Genomic DNA, 20,224 nt, shown 5'->3' on the forward strand with positions numbered 1-20,224 from the left:
CATTACTTAGAAAAAACAGGTTTAAGACAGGGAGATTGCCTGTCACCACTGCTGTTCAAAGATGCCTTGGAATATGAAATGAGAGAATGGTAGAAGGATAACCCAAAGAACATCAAAATTTGAAGATCGAAAGATAACATAAGTTTAAACTGCATCGGATTTGCTTATGGCCTCACTCTCCTGTCATACAACGTTCAGGAAGTCCGATAACAAGTTAAGTCACTACAGGAAATAGCACAGAAAATCGGCCTCAGAATATCCTTTGAAAATTCAGAAATCAAGTTAACTGACCCACTGGTAGTAAAATCGCAACAGAACAACAGGAAAGTGCGTACCGACCATGTGTGAGCATCTTTCAAAGTTGTGCCCATCAGATGAAGAGAAAACAGCTCCGCTCTTGCCATCGAAGAGAGGAAGAGGGCGTCCTAAGGAGGGACCTACACCTCTGAACATAGAAAAATGGGGTGTATTAGACCCGTTTCTCCGCACCAATGGAAATTAATACTAAAAGGAAACTTAGCCTGACAAACACATTATTCTTTAATAATATGCCTACATATTTAGAAATCATATAAACCTATACCATTACATAGCGGTGTACCATGGCCACTATTTCCCTCATAATTTTCAAACACGTATATATTTTTCTCATCATCATCATCATTTCCCTTTATCCAGCTGTAGCCGGGTAGGGGCAAATATGGTTCCTCTCCACCACTGTGTCCCAGTTCAGGTTTCTTTCTATAATAGTGCGTTGGATTGTATCCTTCCATCTCAATCGTGGTTGTCCATGGCCTCTCCTTCCTTGCATTTGCATCACTTTTTTGGCATTCTTTCATCACTCATTCGCTTTACGTGCCCAAACCATCTTAGTCAGCTCTTCTCTATTCCATCATTCATTTTTTCCACTCCAGTTTCTTTCCGGATTTTCTCATTCCTTATTTTATCCCCTCTACAAAAATTTTCTCTGATTCATTTTTATTATGATTCGTAATGTTATAACTACAACACTACTAGAATCAGTGAAGTCCATCATGAGGTTATTTTTGAGTAGTCAATTCTTTCATTAATTTTCATTTGAAAATATATTTCTTAAACTTAATCAATGAACCTAGAATATCTTCCTCTTCTCTATGAAATATGCGTGTTTGCACAACTTCATCTTAACCTTCAGAGGGTTCGCTTGGCTGAAAGAGGTTCATGTTTTTGGTCAGAACTTCAAAAGTATTGGAGATATTAACAAAACTGTTATAAAGAGGAAAGTTTAATTTGAAATGAAAAAAAATAAATTGAAAAATTGCATTTTTGGTCAGTCAATGGTGTTGGTCCCCGCTTAAGGAAAAGTGAAGTGCTGTAAATCTGTTGCAAGAATGTCGGACATACTCTCTCCGAGTCAGAACGAGCCGACCCTGAGTGAGCTCAGGAGTGCCCGTTTTATAGGTAAATATACAGCCAGGAGAGAAGAACAACAGAATATCAAAATCATTGACAATAACAACATATAAGCTGAATAAACAGCAGACATTTCAGAGCACAATTATCATCACCAAGAACTCGTACAATAAAAAGGCCCCTCAATAGCCACAAAATTACAACACTACAAAACAGTTACACAAGCAGAAATAGACACAATCTCAAGATTGAAAGAAGAAGAATCAGAACATGCATAAACAAAAACTACCCAGAAAATGGACAGTGGAGACTAGCTTCTAATGAAACAGTCTGCAAGGAAATGGAACCAGTAATGAACACAATCAGGAAGAAACAAATCTCATTCTTTGTACATCTACTCAGGGCACCAGAAAACACGATCATCATGAGAATTGTAGAAAAGAGCAATATTAGATGAATTACAGAAATCCAGGGAGATGTACAGGAACTACAAATTACAATAGAAGATCTACAAAACAAAACACAAAAAAATCAAGAAACTCATAGACAAACAAACCAGAGTATAAACCAAGATCAACAGACTGATAATGGGACCGCTGAGTTCAACAAAGAAAGAAGGAAAGTTAAGATCCTAGAGAATGAAGAAGTACTGGCTGACAAAAAACTGAAAATCCTTTTTTTTATACAATTGATTAAAGTGGTCCAATGAAGTCCAAAAAATGTAAATAAATATATTTCAGTAAGACACTGTGCAGTAATATTTGGCAGTTAAAAACTTGTTCTTACAGCATTCTACGTGCCCTTGTACATTTCATATTATGTAAGCAGATCTTCCCTGAACCTTCAGCAGACAATGTTAAGGTTTGAATTCCACATACGCAGCTTTACATTTTCTGAATTTATTTTTATGTTGTTTCATTTCCTCAAGGAACAGTACACACAGTATAGGTGTAAATTGTATTTCTGGCAGGTTCGACAGGCAAAATACTGCAAAGTGTTGCCACCTACAATAGAGTACACTTGATTGCTGGTTCAATAAAAAAAGTCTGAAAAAAACGTAACATCATAGACCAACATTTTTTCCATATTCATCACAGTGAAGGTACATGTACCACCAAAATAACAGGGAAATTCTTATGTCAAATAATAATTAGAGTTGAAGAGTTTTGAAGAAACAAATATCTCAAATGGATTGCTAGCTGTCCAATTGTACAGATGACATGTAAAACTCATCTTGGTGGTAATTAATGAGCTTCAGAACTTACTTCATTTCTGGGTCCTCTTCCGGAGAACTTTCGCCTTCCAAAGCTGCGTAGCCGCGGTCCTTCTTTGAGTCCTTTTTGTCCTTACGTTTGCCAATCAGCAGATCCTTCTTTGACGGCCTCTCGTGCGCATCATCACTGACTGGAAAAAGTTGTTTTATAGCACGTCAGAATGAACACATACAATGCACTGGAGTGTGACACAGTGTCCTTGGGCCAAGCTATCACTGTACAAACACTCAGGATATGATTTGCAAGGTCATCCACAGAAGCTGCAGCACTCTGTGGCAGAAAATAACAAGCAAGTGGAAAGTCAAGTTGTGTGTAGAAAGGTAGGTAGGTACACATAGGCCAATGCAGGAGGAGGAGACCAGGGCTATCTCTTACTTCTTCTACATCCATTTTCTTTATCTCTTTCCTTTTCCTCTGCTTATCCAGCTTTCTTCAAGACCCCTTAGCGAGTGTTGATGTCCGCCCTACTGATGAGGAGAATTGCATCTATTTGGAGACTGCTCTCATCCCATCTTCCGACACTGACCTGTCACTGTGTTTACCATATTATGTTTTTCCTTTCATGTGTCTATATATCAGTTGAGTCATCTATTTGCAAAACTGGCCAACTCCAAATGGTTATTTTTTTAAGGAAATTGAAAAAAAAATTAAATAAGAGATTTAGAAATATTTTGATTTCCCTAACCACTTATAAATAGCACTGTAATGAATGTTACAGAACAACATTTTATTTGTATAACTATTTAAAATTCAAATTTGGAGATGGCCGGGTTTGTACCAAACGAAAGAATCTGAAGGAATGAAAATGTACAAAAAACACTCATTTAAAAAGAAATCAATACGGTAAAAAATCCAATGTATCACATGCGTCTTCTGGGTTGTTTTGTGGAAGTTATTATCAAAGAGCTTTTTTGTAAAACTTGAGCATTTCTGAGTCCCGAAACGATTAGTCAAAAGAGTTTGTTGCTGTCTTGTGTACATTCAGCACAACTTCTTTTGGAGATGGTCGACTCACTTCATCTGATTTAGTGCAGCAATATAGATATTAGTTTCATTCTAGTTTACACTTTACAACAGAAAGGCTTGTATTATTTCTTCTATTCAACACATATATCCATCTTTGGATGGAATGATTTTTAGGCAAACATGTTTCCGATCATCTTCGAGCCATCTTCAGTGAAATATATTTAAAAGTTATATGAATTAATGTTGAATAAGTAACACTAAAAACAATATGAAGGAGCGTGTAAAATCCAAGTAGAACATGGTTAATATATCTAAAACGAGGGTGAAAATCTCCATTATAAAGTTGGAACTGTCCATCTTGATGCATGCATATGATGTGGAGGGAAACATAAGCTACTGAATGTAGAATATGTGAAAAAAGGCCTGGTACAGTGCTGTGTAACTCAATTAGTGCAAGGCCTCACCTGGAGGTCTTGTATCCACTGGATGAGTTGAAACATGTTTGGGTAAAAATCATTCCATCGAAAGATGGATATATGTATTTAATAGAAGGAAATACTAAAAAGCCTTTTTATTGAAAAGTGTAGCAATTTCTAGGCCAAATATGCAATTTTTTTTTCAATTCATGAATTTTAGTATCTAATCGGTCTTGCTATCAACTCCTATTTGCAATACAGTCCACAACAGAGCTCCTCCATCTCATTCTAGGACGTCCCCTAGGTATTCTCTCTCCTGGCATTCTCATCACGTGACCAAACCATTTTCGTTTTGCTATATCAATCTCTTCTTGAAGTTTAAACACTCCCACACTTCTCCTTATTTCCTCATTTCATTCTATCTCATCTTGTCCTTCCCTGTATGCTCCCCAAGAACCTCATTTCAGCTGCCTGGATCTTACTTTGCTTCCGCTTAGTCAACGTCCAGGCTGCTGAAGCATAAGTCAGTATAGGTTTATAATAAGACAAGTATAAAACCTTTTTGCACTTCATTGGCACATCTTTGTTCCATACAATGTCTCTCACACACTGGTAGAAACTTACAGACTGCTGTATTCTTAAATCAATTTCTCCATCCAAATTTCCATCTTGTGATATCACGCTGCCCAAATATTTTAAAATGTTCACTATTTCAAGAGGTTAATTTCCTATTTTTATCACTCCCCGGGATTTTCTATTACCTCTTGTCATGATCAAAGACTTAAATCCTTATAAACTTGAATTTTGGAACTTATCTTAACGAAGAGAGCCTCCATGGCTCTCACCTCTGGGTTCCGTGGTTCAAATCCCGGTCACTCCATGTGAGATTTGTGCTGCTGTTGGGATCAAGATGTGGGCTAACACTAGACTTAGCTTACCCCCTTTTCAATAGTTGGTTTAATGAATATCAAGACTTTTAAGAATTTTGAGCTGCAGCCAATAGCCAACGGAGTAGCCTGCTGTGTTGTCAAGGCTGCTTCACAAGCTACTGCCCCGGCCTCTGCTACTGTTAATACTCAACACCTGATCAGTGGAGATGATAGCCCAAGGTTTAGCAAACTAACGTCTGGCTTTATGGCTAAATGGACAGAACGCTTGCCTTTGGTCTGATGGCCCTGGTTCAATCCTCAGAATCAACACCCTTGTACTCTAATTCCCCTAGCTTGGGGACTGGGTGTTTATGACGTTTTCGCCATGCATTTCATCCTCATTCGGTCACTACCAAGCCTATATAGATTGCCATGCACCATTTTTTTTATTTTTAATAATGTTGAATTTTACAGCATTACCAGCGATTGGATCCATCGTCCACTGGTTTATTAGCTTCCTCGGGAGATCAGTAGTGGTGTCCTACCCATGATCACAGGTTCTATTCCAACCAACAAAAGAGAGGACTAAACCTCAAAGATTGCATTTCATTTTAGCAGACCTACCTATAAAAAGAAACCTACGTATAGAACTCCTATAACAGCAGCCCTGCAGTGTCTTCCTTCAAGGATGTAGAAGTAAACAGGAGTGGAATGCCAGCACTCTGTTATCTATAATTAATTAAGAAGTATGAGCTGAGGGAGTATATAGAATGGTTGTACGTTAGCAGTAGCTATCTTACAGGGGCCGATGACCTTCGATGTTAGGCCCCTTTAAACAACAAGCAACAAGCTATCTTACAGAGCGAAGACTTGCCCACCTATCCCCCGATCCCCAAACCTATCAGACATACAGCAGCAAGCTACGCGAGGTGGGTCGAGCCTGGGCTGAGAGATCAGTCTCTGATGCCTTGCTCTGAAAAATAAGTGTGACTTTTTCATTGCTTTCAAGTTTTGTAAATGGAACGTGTCAGATGGTTACATCATGTGCCCTAGATTTCCATCGTTCCCATTTGAGGTAGCCCTCAGTATACGCCACTAAAGCCCAGGTACATTTTGAAACGTGCACAGTGTGTGTTTATACAGTTTATAACATTGTCCCCGTTTCTACCCTCAAGGTAATTTGCCCCAGACAGTTAGCCGCTCCCAGGGGTGCTCAGTTCGAACTATGATAAAAAAAATTGCCCTAAAATTACATACACCCTGGATTTGATGGAGAACATATAACAAATATGGACACGGTCAGGTCAACTAAAAGCTACAAATAAAGCAAGGCGAAGCATGATGCCAGTTTTGGAGAAAAATCTGTTTATTAAAGTAAACAAGAAAAATATGAAGAAAAAAAGAAAAGTATCAAATAATCCAAATTTTTACATAACTCAGAATTTTTCTTTCAGATTGATAAATTCCATCTTGAAAATCAAAATATAAATCATACAAATATACGATTGTATGCTGACACACATACTTAACAAATCAAATCCTGAAGTTTTATTAATTTTAACACATTGACTTGCGTGCACCTGGCTTGATATTTTTGTCAACACTTCGAATTGTAGATGAGTACATTTCCCATTTCCTGCACACTTGACATTGCAGTGGGGGTCCCTAACCTTAAGACGTGATTTAATGCGCAAAAAGGGGAGACAAAAACTAATCTACCTGTACAAAATATAACATGATGAGTGATAAAACATCTTATGCACAAATATATACACCTCAAATCATGAGCAATCTCATGAGCACAATAAACACTGTGGATCAGAACCACACAAAATAAAATCACAAAAATGGCAAATATACACAATCAAAGACACAAAAACATGTCATATTTTCCAGGGTTTACCAAGAAAAGCATGCAGCATTTACGCAATCCTCACTCACTCACAGACTCTATGGAAAAGATAAGGAGATAAATTTACACTTTAAGCAACACTTCCTATTCAACGTTGGTTCCTGAAATAGATTACATGATACAAAAATATTCCTCAGCGCGGTAATATCATGAAAGAAAAACCAAACGAAACATCGTGATATAAAACATCTCATCTACTGCAACACGAAGTATAGGCCGCTAAAATAAACTCTCCTCGGTAGACGCATGTATCACCCTCGCCAACACACGGCGGAATGACTCAAAGCAAGATTCAATCTCCCAAAATAACACAAGAATCATCAACAACAACAATAAAAAAAACACAGGGTCCAACATTTTACACACGCTGCTCAACAGTCTACCTGAGGCAAGTCACACAATCATCAAAAAAAAATGCAGGCCTTTCTAATAAGGAATGCGTCCTCTTACTCAAAAATCACACTAAGTCATATCATTTGTCCTAAAGTTGCCAAAAATGAATAAGTATATGAAATGAGGTCATCTAAGAAAGAAACAAGACTGCGCTGGACACAAATCAAAGCATTTGTGCTCGTAAAGTTAAACATGAATGATAAAGTGGCCAACTCTGTAATAATACCGTAACTTGAAATTAAGAAAATGCCACATAGACAATCGATCATGTCTGAATATCTGAAAGTTACTGAAATATCTTCATCTTACAACTCAAGAAATTTGCAGCGATAAAAATAATAAATTTTAAAGAAAATTGATTCTAAATATTCGGAACCTGAAATACGAAACTGCGTTCGAGGAACTCGTGAATCAAACACTAATTTATGCTCATCTTGATATTCAAAATAGTTGTGAAGATGACGATATCAAAATTTGTGTATTCAAACTCCACCGTGTCACACATTCTCATTCACACATCATGCAACAAATCCCAGAAAAACGTGACGACATGTTTCCGTACACTTTGAGCTCATATTAATATTTTAATCTAGTCCTTCCTGACTTTAATTTGAATCCTCATTTATATTTACATTTAAGCCCTGAGACGTACACTGCGTCTCAAACATCAAAGCAAAACAAAACATTAAATGAGGCTAAAATAAGAAACAACAATCTTCCTAACATTTACTTTAAATACGATGTAGTCCTTCCAAACCACAGCTAAATTTACTGAAATTAAATATCAAAACTAACCTATTCCCTTTTGCAATATTAAAACACATTCTCACTCACATAATTACATTGAAAATTCTGTACTCATCTATTTCACTGACTCATTTAGCCACCTGCCTTAGGAACAGCCAACTCCCATCGTGTTTTAGCCAGCCATATTGATGGTGCCTTCAGAAGAGACTTGGATCAGTTCTTTGGTCTCCATCCTGGCGTAGAAAAGTAATGTATTTTCTGTCGCTGCTTCTGCTTCTGGATGTCGTCTGAAACATCCCCTCATTCACGATGTAGAAACTAGGTCAAGATTAACCTGCCGGTTACTAGAGTACCATGGCCGGGATAATTTTCACTGACCGTGAAATCAGTTCTCATTCAGCCTAGCGGAACAACTCCTCTTATCTCACCATAACTAGGTCAAATATTTTCCACGTATATGCAAGACTGGAAACTGTAAAGTTTATCCCCTCAGCAAACTATTTACACAGGCAGGCTACTATGCATTAGAAATGATTATAAATGAAATTGTTCTCTCTCTCTCTCTCTCTCTGGAAATCGAAAGTTAAATGCCATTCCAGTATTTGAAAACTTGAATAGATTAAATGCAGACTGAGCATCTTCCAACAAAATTACAAGTTCCCACACGATCACTCACGTACATGAAAACTTCTTCTCACGATGTTACCTGCATGAATCTCGCCGAATAATATGGTAGCTAGTCCATGTGCTCATCGCTTTTATTAATTCGTCCTTTAAGACGCCGTTGTAAACTCGATCGGGGCCATCACTCACATAGACCAATGCCTAGCCAAATTGACAGTGACGTTATCATATCATTGGTCCAGCACAGCACGCTTGTGATGCTTACTTCAAATGTATATCTCCAGCTCCTCTAGCCTCTCGCCGGGCCTCTGAAATGTTGTCTGTTGATCTGGTCATTGGAGTTCCATTGTTTCCTTGTTCTGCTTTGTGTACGTGATGTCGAAATTCCTCCTTCTAAACTTAGCTGGTGAGCAAACAAACCCAAGCTCCAAGCTCCCTGCAGAAATTGCGACATAGGCTGCTGAATGTAGATGTTCTCTGCCAGTTACTAGTACATAATAAAAATGAAATATTCTCTGTACATTCAAATAAATGACTGATTAATGAAATGAGCACTTCAATAAGGGATCAACATAGCATAATCCAAAAAACTTTACATCATGAATAACCTTTCAATTGTACGTAGTCATGTGGATTACCACTGTAACCCAAGTTTCGCTTTATTTCGGTGCATGTACGCTGTTCAGTACCTTTCCTAGAACGTCTCTTCACCATGATTACAACGAAGTAGGGGACCACATCGGTGATGCAGCAAAGTAGCAACTTGGATTATGACATGCAGCCAAACAACCTCTGATGTGGGAGTTTTGAAATGATTGGGAGAAGCTAACGAGATAATTTCCACACAAGTACCTAAGGCAACAAGAAAGCTGCTATTGGCCATTCAAGAAAAACCAGAAAGACTGACAGTGGCGAGCGATGCCCAACAAAGTCGTGTACAAAGAGTTGGAACCCATTACTAATGCTATGCAGACGAGGAGACTGGGATTCTCTGAACACACAATGAGAATGCACAATTCAAGACTTCTGAAATAACTGGTAAAGTATAATCTCGACTCAAAAAATACCACAACAGAATCAGAGAAATAAGAGAGAATCGGAAGGAAATTGGCCTTACACCAGGAAACACTATAATAATATAAAATTAAACAAAAGAATCCTGGACACAAACATCCACTTTGCATTCACAAGAAACAAACTCGCAACACGAATATTTTCAACCGAAAGGGCACGAAGATCAGAACATAGGAAAAGGTACTGGGAGGGCTGGAAGGCTTGAACAGACTTGGATTATGAACTGAGTAAAGTGATTCTATGTAGTCATTAAAGTGAAAGAAGAACAAGGAGGAGGAAAAGAAGAAGTAAAACTTTTTAAAGTGGACCTCGATAAACTAGACTTTGCTTAATCCAGACAGGAAAAAAAAAAAAAAAAAAAAAGAGGAAAAATCATTAAAAATGCAAAACAAAGAGGCTGCAAGGACGATCATTTGCTGATTGTTGTGGAAGCACACTGTGGTCAATTTCCAATTAGCCCGAACGTAGTTTGTACACAGCAACATCTGAGGTTTGTTCAGCAATCAAGAGAAAATAAAATTCAAGCTGCTGTGAAAAAACTGGAAGAATAAACTTTTCAGCAGGTTTCAAAGACACCATAATAGTGAAACACTTTCTGATGTAAATAGAATTTCAATGCACCTCAGTTATCCAACAATTGCGTTAATCTGGTCAATTTATCGAGATTCTGTGGTATTTCTCCAAACAAGGATGATGGAGTAGCGTGTTAACTGAAAAGGCTCGCCCTAGATAGCAGTCCCTTCTGCAAGAGGTGCTCTCTTTTTGCCTTAACATCTTCCTTCTGTTCTCTGCAGCCCGTCTCTCACAGCCAGCCTCAATCATGGGTAGTGCTTTCCCACTCGTCAGCCTGGTTCAGGTCTATTTTACAGACATCTTTGAAACGAAGATGTGGTCCTCCAACTGGCCTCGTACCCTTGAGCACTTCTCCATAAAGTAAATCCATCTCACATGACCCAGCCATTTGAGTTGCCTATGACTGAACAAAGCATACATACTGGAGATCCCTGCATGCTGTTGGATACTCCTGTCTCTCCATAAGATCTGGAGAATCGTTGTAAGACAGCAAAGTGGAAAGGTTTTCAATCTTTTCTCAAGTGTGGCCAGGGTTGTCCAGGTCTCGTTGCTGTAAAGAAGTATGCAGGCTGACAGTATGACCGGTCTTTGAAGGCATTTGACAGTCAGTCAGTGACGTGTTGCACCAGGAGTTCTGTATGTATTTGGCAAACGAGTACCACAGTTTTCAGTCGGGCAGCTGTGTAGTCCTCAACGCAGTTTCCAACAGCCAAAGATTGTGGGAGCCAGTACACGTCCCTGTTTAGAGAATGGGTTTCTGATCTTCTTCCATCAAAGCAGACTGTTCCTTGCATATTCTCGTGAAAGGAGACAACGATAAACTTACTGCACTGAAAAAAAAAAATAGGAGATAAAGAATCCGCGTTGTCATTTCTAATCAAAGAACTATATAAGATATGTTAATTACTCATAATGTATTGAGAACATATGATTCTCTTCTTCAACGAAAGTATTTCACAATTTCAATGACTTGATTAAAATAAGTAGATGTTCAATTATTATCATTGGAACCAATCTGAAGAGTACTAACACATTTAAAACTGCACTACAATCATGACCAGCTGCACTACATTTTCAAGCACAACCACTAAAAAGGGAACGGTTTCAGTTGGACCAGACTAAATAACCACGTTGAACAGCGGTGTTATAGCAGGATAGTTGGTCACCTACGCACTCCACAAACATACTGATAGTTCTATTCAAGACACTTTATGCCATAAGTGAGATTTCAACACAGAAACAGAATTTGATTCTCTACAAATCTATTTTACTAACAAGTACAGTACATTAATGAACGTAGGTTTTCATGGCCCGATGTATTAAAATAAAGAAATAAATATGCTAACTGGATTCCTTATATATGTTTAACAAAGCCAAGCTTCCCACCAAATTACATTGGCCTTTATCAGGGAGATGAAGGGTTTGCCTCCAACAGTAAGCACAGAAATTCTTCAAAGGAACATGAAGTCACGACCGTACTTTTCACGGCTTCCCCAGCGACTGTCGCGCTGTGCTATGGTGGTGTTATGCCCTGGTGAAGGCCACAGTAATTTGGCAGACAGCTTGGCTTTGTTAAATATATGAAAGGGGCTTTAATCCAGTTAGAATATTTATTTCTTTATTTTAAGTACAGTACATTAATATATCAAAATATAAAGGTTTTAATACTGCTGTATCTTTTCTAATGGAAGTTTGAAATCTTAGTCATCTATAAATAAACATACTTGTTAATAGTATAATATTTTATTAGCTGAAACTAGAAAACCGACGGATTCCTGTTCCACTGTCTACCATTAAGGTCCAACCAAAAGAGTTCCCTTTCAAGATAACAACATTCACCTCTCTTATTTGTACTCTGCCAAGTATTACAAAACAAAATGTTGGCCAACATAACGAACAAAGAAAGAAAAAATGAAGCAGTGACTTACAATCGCTCTCATTGCTTTTCTTCCCCGCCTCTGAGGCGTACAGGCCTGGAAAATCCTTTTCTACATCAGGACTTTCAAACTCCATATTCCTCCTGGCTAAAAGCAAGCACAAGAGAACAGCTGTCACTCAAGTTAGCAAGTTACCACTCACAACAGTGATGACAAACTTTGAGAGTTCCACAGGTTGAAAGCAATACAAATAAATAACGGAAAGGAATGAACAAGAGTCATGTCAGACTGCAAAAGAAGGAGAATCACAAACTGCCTCTCTCCTATTTATCCATTACTCCTCTGCGATAAGAACAAAGCCATTTCTTAGCAGGCAGTACCCATACCATGAAAAACGTAAAATTAAGTAATTTCCTCAACTGTGCTGAAAGTTGAAGGGCTAAAGAGCCCGAAAAGGTTTCAGATTGAAAGTCTTGGACACCTCTATCAAACTTAAAAAAAAAAAAAAAATTGAAAATCACTTCCGGCCTAAATGCACTTCTGGAAAAACAGCCTAAAATCGCATGTTTCTTCGCCAGTTTTCCTTTTTGTTTTCAATTGGCTTTACGTTGCACCGACACAGATAGGTCTTATGGTGACGATGCGATAGGAAAGGGTTAGGAGTGAAAAGGAAGTGGCTTTAATTAAGGTACAGACCCACGATTTGCCTGGTATGAAAATGGGAAACAACGGAAAACCATCTTCAGAGCTGCCAACAGTGGAGTTCGAATCTCATGAATCCAAGCTGACAGCTACGCACCCCTAATCGCACCGCCAAAATTGTAGCCAAATTAAGTTATTACATAATTCTTTCCGTAATGTGTTTCTTGGTTTAATACCTTCACGCATTTTTTTATTTTTTTAAAAATGTCCACATTGAATGTAGTTAAAAGGGCTCAATTCAAACTCTGCATTGACTCACATTAGCGCTCATAGTCGTAGAAAAAGGCAAACTGCTAAACTAATCGGCCGGAAAACAATGATTAAGAAAAGGATTGTAATTTTTAGGAATAAATAACGAATATACTTTATTTACCTAAAATTTGTAGCTTATATCCCTGAGCTGCAAGCTAGAACTCTTGATTTTTGTACAAACTTCATAAAAGAAGCCAGCGTGCAGGGGGCTGTGCTGTGGCTGCTACTATCACCATCAGGCTAACAGACTGTGCGTGTCTGAATACGACTCTCCATTACTTATATTTCCCTTTCAGATTCCTTTCTCCTTGTGTGTTTGTTCTGTGCTCCCCACCTGTATTCGTCTTTATGTTTTTGTCTCTTCCTTTTACCTGCCTTGTTCTAGCTTTCTTCTTATCCTACACTTCCTGCATCAAGTCTGCAGAACTGTCAAGAAGGCCCCTCAAGAGTGTTGACGTCTGCTATCCTAATCAATCTAGGAAACAGAAACAAGTTCGTTGCGGACCGAGAAGAATTGGATATAGAAAAACTAAGCTTGTGGAGACTGTCCTTGGCTCCTCTTCCCACACAACCTGTCATAGTGTTCGTTCACACATTCTTATCTTTACAGATATCGTTCCTCCCTTTCCATTTCGTACAAAAGAGACACTAAAAATGTTGAGAAACTGAATATAAAAGAACGGAATGAATATGAACAAGGTGAAAGAAAACTCTGAAAGTCTGTCATCCAATCTACTGACATAATGCCTGGCACATGCAAAGCAACACACCAAACAGTAAACCAGTATCGCACTCAATGACTCTCGCCTCACACCGGCAAGGGGGAGGATCTGTGACAGGGTAAAAAAGAAATTATCACATTCTCACTCATAACAAATCAACATTGAAAACCAACCAATCACAATATAACACTCCGATGATTAATCTGCTGAAATACTGGCCTAGAAACCAAAAATGAGATTATGGTGCTATTATTACCACAACATAAAATAACCACAGGCCCAGGGGCACACACAGGGGGAGGACTTTTTAAGAGATATATCCCCACAAAAAGAAAAATTCCAAAAATAAATCAATTTAAATAAGAGAAATGAACAATTAAGGCTTGATTAAAGGTTACAGAACATCTGGAAAACTCGTCAAAGTTAGCAGTAATAGTTTGTATAATGCTAAAAATATTTCATTCCTTAAAATAAACTTTAAAAATCTACATCGTTAGACTAGCACGATAATATGCATTTAATGCATTCTGAAGTGATAGAACTTGATGTTACTTTATTTAAAAAGTTGGCTACATGTGAGAGTAATCACAGCCGACTAGATGCGATGAAGCAGGGAATATTTCCCAAACCTCTGGGTGTGCATCAAAACTTGCTTTATACATTTGTGCGTAATATGTTACCTGCATCAACATTATCTAGGGAATGGTTCAATTTAAGGAGCACAGAGACAGATAATCGGTTTGTCTGTTCATCAAGACAGACAGACAGACTTTGTAATCGATTAATGACTTTTCTTTACTAATTAGAGAACGGTTCTGTATTTTCCCCAGCTACTTGGGGGCAGCACTAGGCCCTGTTTTACGGCCGGACACCTCTCCTGACGCCATCTCTAGTGCCACGCAGCAGAAACAAAGAGGCTAAATGACAAACTGAACCAAGGTGGGCTAAAATCAGCCTATCCATAAACTGTGTGGAGTACAAGAGTCATAGCAGACGAGTGTCATAACGTACGTCCCTGCACGAGTCTGCTTGCTCATCACCAGGGTTGGATATTTTAATGCTGAAAACATTTCTTAACGTACAAAATACTATGAAAAATGTGCCAAAAGTTGAAGGGCTAAAGGACCCAGAGTCTTGGACAGCTCTATCAAACTAAAAAACCAAATTTTGAAAATCACTTCTGGTGTAAATACAGTTCCGAAAAAACAACCTAACATCAGTTGTCTCTTTACTTTTCTATTTTATTCAAATCCCAGCCAAATTAACTTATTTCCATAATTCTTTCTGTAATGCGTTCCTAGGTTCAATACCTCCAGCATTTTTTGATATTTTGAAAAATGTCCACACCTTAAGTAGTTACAAGGGTAAAGTGAAACTCATAGGTAATAAATTTCATAATAATCCGTATTGAAGAGCAAAACAGTGTAAAACAAAAGCTAAAGGCTTCCACCTATTCAATACTGTTTGCTGTAACCTTAAAAAAGGTACATATATTTGTTGAAACTAGTTTCGGTCTGTATAAGAAAACATAAAAGTCCAATAATACTGCTTTGACAAATTCCCTCTTAATTATTACTGGGACAGATAAAGGTTCGCCTACTATAATTCTGTGAGATCTATTTTCTAGAAATATAGCAACCCATTGAATCACTCTCTTGTCTAGTCCAACTGCACTCATTTTTGCCCGTAGTCTCCCATGATCCACCCCATATCTCACTGGAATCCTACAGGTGGAGCTTCAGTGGAATTCCGACTCTTCTTCTTCATCTTCTTTCTTCACTTACAATGTAGTGGTTTGTTTGTGCCTCCCTTGAAACTAGGCCTATTGTTGCATTCACAACTGATTCAGGATAACAGTCTGTTTTTCACAGCAATTGTGCTAAATGGCAAATTATCAGTACTCTCTTGCAAACAATCCCTCCTCGAGATGTACCCAAGGTATTATAATGTGGAAAACCTCGAAATATTCCATATCTCCCTGCATACAAACACTAGACTCCTTATGTTGACTGGCATTGCTCAGCTATTCTGGTCCTCATCAAGATATCTGAATGTTGCTGTTTGTTCTTCTACTTTTCCCTTCACAGGTTCTTCTTCTCGTCTGATTTTCATCAACTTTTGTCTTGTCTGTAGTTATGTTCATTCCAAAACCCTTTACAATCTGAGGGAGTGGCACGACAAGGCAAAGCTGGCGCCACCTGCGCAGTCATATAAAAGTAAAGGGCACCCACCAGCCCACTTCATTTCGTCTTGACAAGAGTACCAAAGAGAAGACGAAACATTGGCACACTTAAAATGTGAACACACCTTCCCAATTTCCCCTCTTTCAGCTCCACTCAAGTCGGGATGTTAACGTCTCCTATCTGACCACCGCAGCTGCTCTTCAACTGTGTTTCAGTCCAGGTTTCTTGTAAATTTACTGTTCTTGATCAACTACAACCCTTTAGCTCTGCAGTTTCCTCAGTTTTTGTTTTTCCTATCATACTTCATTACACTGCCTTGGATTTTACTCTCCCGTCTTTCAGTAACTGAGTGAGTAAATAAATAAATACAAGGGCTATTTTCATTATTAGTGGCATACCAGGAAACAGAACCAGTGTTTCTCACTCATACACACTTTAGGGTGATACCCAATGGTCCTCTGCATCATCTGTGAGAAACTGCTTGAACGATTAGTCCCTGTGAGAGTTAAAAGTGCATCAGAATCCCAGCGATATGAAGGTGATGGGAGTTACCCCATGCACATCTGGAACATCACATGCGACCAGAGTTGCACTTTCTGCAGGTGGCTCTAAGGGGCTGGGAAGTTCTCTATCATCCCGAAAAGCCCCTATCATTTTGTTTGATACTGAAGGTGAAGGAACCACAGTTCCCAAAGTTCTGCAGGCGATAGACTGCTCCATTCGCACCGTCCAGGACACAGGTACTGGTACAAGGATCCTACAGATTCAACATCGCTGGCTGCAGGGTCTACACAGTGCTGGAAACTACACTGAGGAAACTTGTTTGAGTCTGTTGTAGTTACACACTGAAGAGCAAAAACAGTATTACACCGCCCTCCAAAAAAAGCGCTGCACTTAATATTTTGATAGAAAGCTTGGTTAAATTCTACACTGAATAAGATTACCACACTTTTTCTAGTATTTAATGATTGGCCAGTGTTTTATGAACATTATGAACAATGAATAGCAACACAAGGTTTTTTAATGCAATACTGTAACCCATTCAGACTCCCGCATATTTCTTATTCATTTGGCACTAATTACAAAAGCATTGTAGTCTGACTGACCAGTATCTGAGCATTACCCGAGGGATTTCTGAGCCATAAACAATTTGTCAGCATGCCTCTCCGTCCCGTGGACTCTGCGAAAGTCACGGCATTAGTGGATGATGGCCGTAGATACCACTATGTAGCAGAGGTTTTGAATAAGTCTCCCACAAGCATTCATCGGGCTGTGAAACATTTTCAGAATCTTCCTACCTACCACAGGAAAACCTGATTCAGGCCGTCGTAGGTGTACTTCTGCCTTGCAAGATTGCCCTTTGAGGCTACAAGTATTGAGGAACCAACATCTTACAGCAGTTGAGGCTCGGTGTAGTCTGATTCAAGTCCACAACAAAGCTGTGAGTGAGAATAAAGGCAGAAGAAGGGTCCACGAGGCAAATAAAGCTTCTAGAAAATCAGGACGTATGCCACAACACCAGAGAGACAGTCTTCGTTCCTCGCAGGTGCATGAACATTGGAGTGAGGCTCAGTGGGGACAAGTCCAGATTCAACCTGAGGTCGCCTGACAGAAGAGACAGTGTGTGGAGAAGGGCTGGAGAACACTTTGCCCCCTGCACATTTGCAGAGATTACACCATTTGGAGGAGGTTGGTGTGGGGTGACATAACTTCAGAAAACCATACCGATCTTGTACTCATTGAGAACGGCACACAGGTATGCTGAGGAGATTCTCATTAATCATGCAATGCCATTTGCATTCGCTTTCAATGAAAACTTCTTGTTCGTGCTGCTCAGTGTGTCACAGAGTTCCCACTCCAGACTGGCCAGACCTCAACCCTACTGAGACATGATTGGTCGTTGCCTTTAGTGCCGAGCTGGCTGTGCGGTTAGGGGCGCGCATCTGGGAGATAGTGGGTTTGAATCCCACTGTCGGCAGCTCTCAAAATGGTTTCCTATTTTCATACCAGGCAAATGCTAGGACTGTTCCTTAATTAAGGCCACGGTGCTTCCTTCCCATTCCTATGCCATAATTGCCATAAGACCTGTGTGTGTCAGTGTGACGTAAAGCAAACTGTGAAAAGAAAAAAAAATCTGGCTAACGGTGGTGGTGCAAGAAGAACGGGATAACGTAGCACAAGAGGACATCCAGCACTTGATCATAAGCATGCTCAGAAGACTTGCAGCAGTAATTGCAGCCAAGGGTAGCAATATCTCCTATTTATCACACAATCGGCATCCAACGACTTTCCAGTACATTTCGTTTATCTTACACCATTATAAACAATAATTTCAGTAATCGGCAAATCGGTCATATTCTACTTCTTTTAATTTAAAAAACTGTATCTTCTTCAATCAAAATGTTTTGAGCATTGTCGTCTTCGGAATGACTATCGAAAGATTCTTTCTTTCATTCCGTAGTGATGTTTTGAAAATAAACTTTGCTGCCTTAAACTGAGATTATTTTTAAAATATCAAGTGTTACATTCTTTTTGGAGGGCAGTTCCAGGCAGTCTGGGGGAAGGGGAGTGTTAGGTATTTCAACATCTACTTTTTACTTCAATTATTTTTTAAAAGCATTAGATTTTCCAAAGTTCTATTGCATATTCATAAGTTTCTATATACTGAATTTATGTTCTGTTGAATAAAAATAGTTATCATGTTCTACTGTATAAATAAATTAATTAGCACTAAAGTAATGCACTGATTTTTCTCCGCTTCTGTCCACGTGCTCAGTATAAACTGGTTTACTATTTCTGTATGCTACGGCAATTAGCTACTGAAGCAACATGCAGCAGCATCAACAGTTCTAAGCTGTGTGCGGGTTTACCTGAACCAACCAAGAAGCCGCCAGCTTCTACCTTACACTCGCTGCTCTTTGTGATTATTTTAAACATTTGCCCATTACTGCATCTGGGAAAGCCTAGAATATTGCAAATTCGAGTTTGTTACTGTAAACCTGCACAATATCACTTTTTAACACTCTCATAAGGGAACTTTTGGGTTGGATGGAATTCAGCTGCAAAAAAACTAAGACATGATAAATTTAACAGGTAGGGTTATCTGCAAAGGTGGACATGGCAGAAGGGGCAGCTCAGTACTCCAGCATCCCAGCTTAGGGATGGCTGCCACTTCGGGTAGGCAAGGCCGTTAGTCCAGCGAGACATTTGTGTACAACCAAGATGTCACGCCAGGCCAGCCGGCTGTAGACGTAAAGTAGGCCTGAGATGGTTTGTCCATGTCATGCACAGCAAGGAGCAGAGATGCACTTGAATCCAGATGGATGCAGGCTCCATGGATGGCCTAATAAAACTGTAGCTTGACTGCACTAAAAATTATACAAAGTTCGTTGGCACCTTACCCGACGACGTCCTGGACCAACAGACATGAAGGCTGACATGAAAGAAAGCAGATCTTGCTTGGAAAATGATGATGAAACTTAATGGTTTCGGTCATTCTGCCATAAAATAATATGTTCTTAAAAATAGTAATCTGGTACAGAGCGTGTGGGCATGGTATGACAAAAGGAGCAATTCCCAACAGGGATCACGCAGCATGTTTATTTCACACTACATAATAACCTTCCATTATAAACGATACACAAGTATTAAAACCCTAATATTCTGATACATAGTCGAACCTGCCCATAACAGAACCTGGATTAAGCAGAAACTTATCTTTATCCTAAATTTTTGTGATCCTGAAGAAATTCTGTTAAATTGCACGTAAATTAATCTTGATTAAACTGAAACTGTCCAATATGGAAATGGAAAGGAAAATCGGAAGACGGCTGAATATTGCTCACTGTTCCATCTGCAGACAGGCTACAGGATTGGTACGCAGGGCGGGGCGCGTGCTGCACTAACAAGGACAGGCAATGCACTGGGCCATGCAGCACAGTCTGAGTTATGGGTCTCCAAGTCGACTAGACAAGTACTGGAAAAAGTGAAATGTACCTTTCAGTTTGCATTTGTGTTGCAGCATAGCATGATGTACGTAAGATACAGGGTCTCTCTAATAAACCCAGACTGAGCGCACGGTGTTTGTACTCTGTGCTACAGCAGTTGCCACGCCTGCCCTGCTTTAAGTGTGTATACAATCTTATATGAAATCTTACCTTATAAAAGGTGCTGGAAGTGTCATCCTTCATAACGAGGACTTCCCAAACACCATTAGGATTTTCTGCACACCAATAGTGAGAGTTATGA

At 39.1% G+C, this 20,224-nt stretch overlaps 1 protein-coding gene across 2 annotated transcripts in view; it reads right to left on the reverse strand.

The window, feature by feature from the left end:
• The window catches only part of Rlip (Ral interacting protein), an 81,302-nt gene that overhangs the window by 56,566 nt on the left and 4,512 nt on the right, over positions 1 to 20,224 (reverse strand). For both annotated transcript variants that reach the window (XM_067156480.2, XM_067156479.2), the window contains exons 2-3: positions 12,169 to 12,264; positions 2,658 to 2,796 (exon numbers count right to left, since the gene is read on the reverse strand). In XM_067156480.2, the coding sequence (XP_067012581.2) occupies positions 2,658 to 2,796; positions 12,169 to 12,253 (224 nt within the window). In that variant the 5' untranslated portion in view covers positions 12,254 to 12,264. The remainder of the gene's footprint in view (positions 1 to 2,657; positions 2,797 to 12,168; positions 12,265 to 20,224) is intronic.

Source organism: Anabrus simplex, chromosome 12, assembly GCF_040414725.1.
Source record: "Anabrus simplex isolate iqAnaSimp1 chromosome 12, ASM4041472v1, whole genome shotgun sequence".
Classification (NCBI taxonomy): Eukaryota; Metazoa; Arthropoda; class Insecta; order Orthoptera; family Tettigoniidae; genus Anabrus; species Anabrus simplex.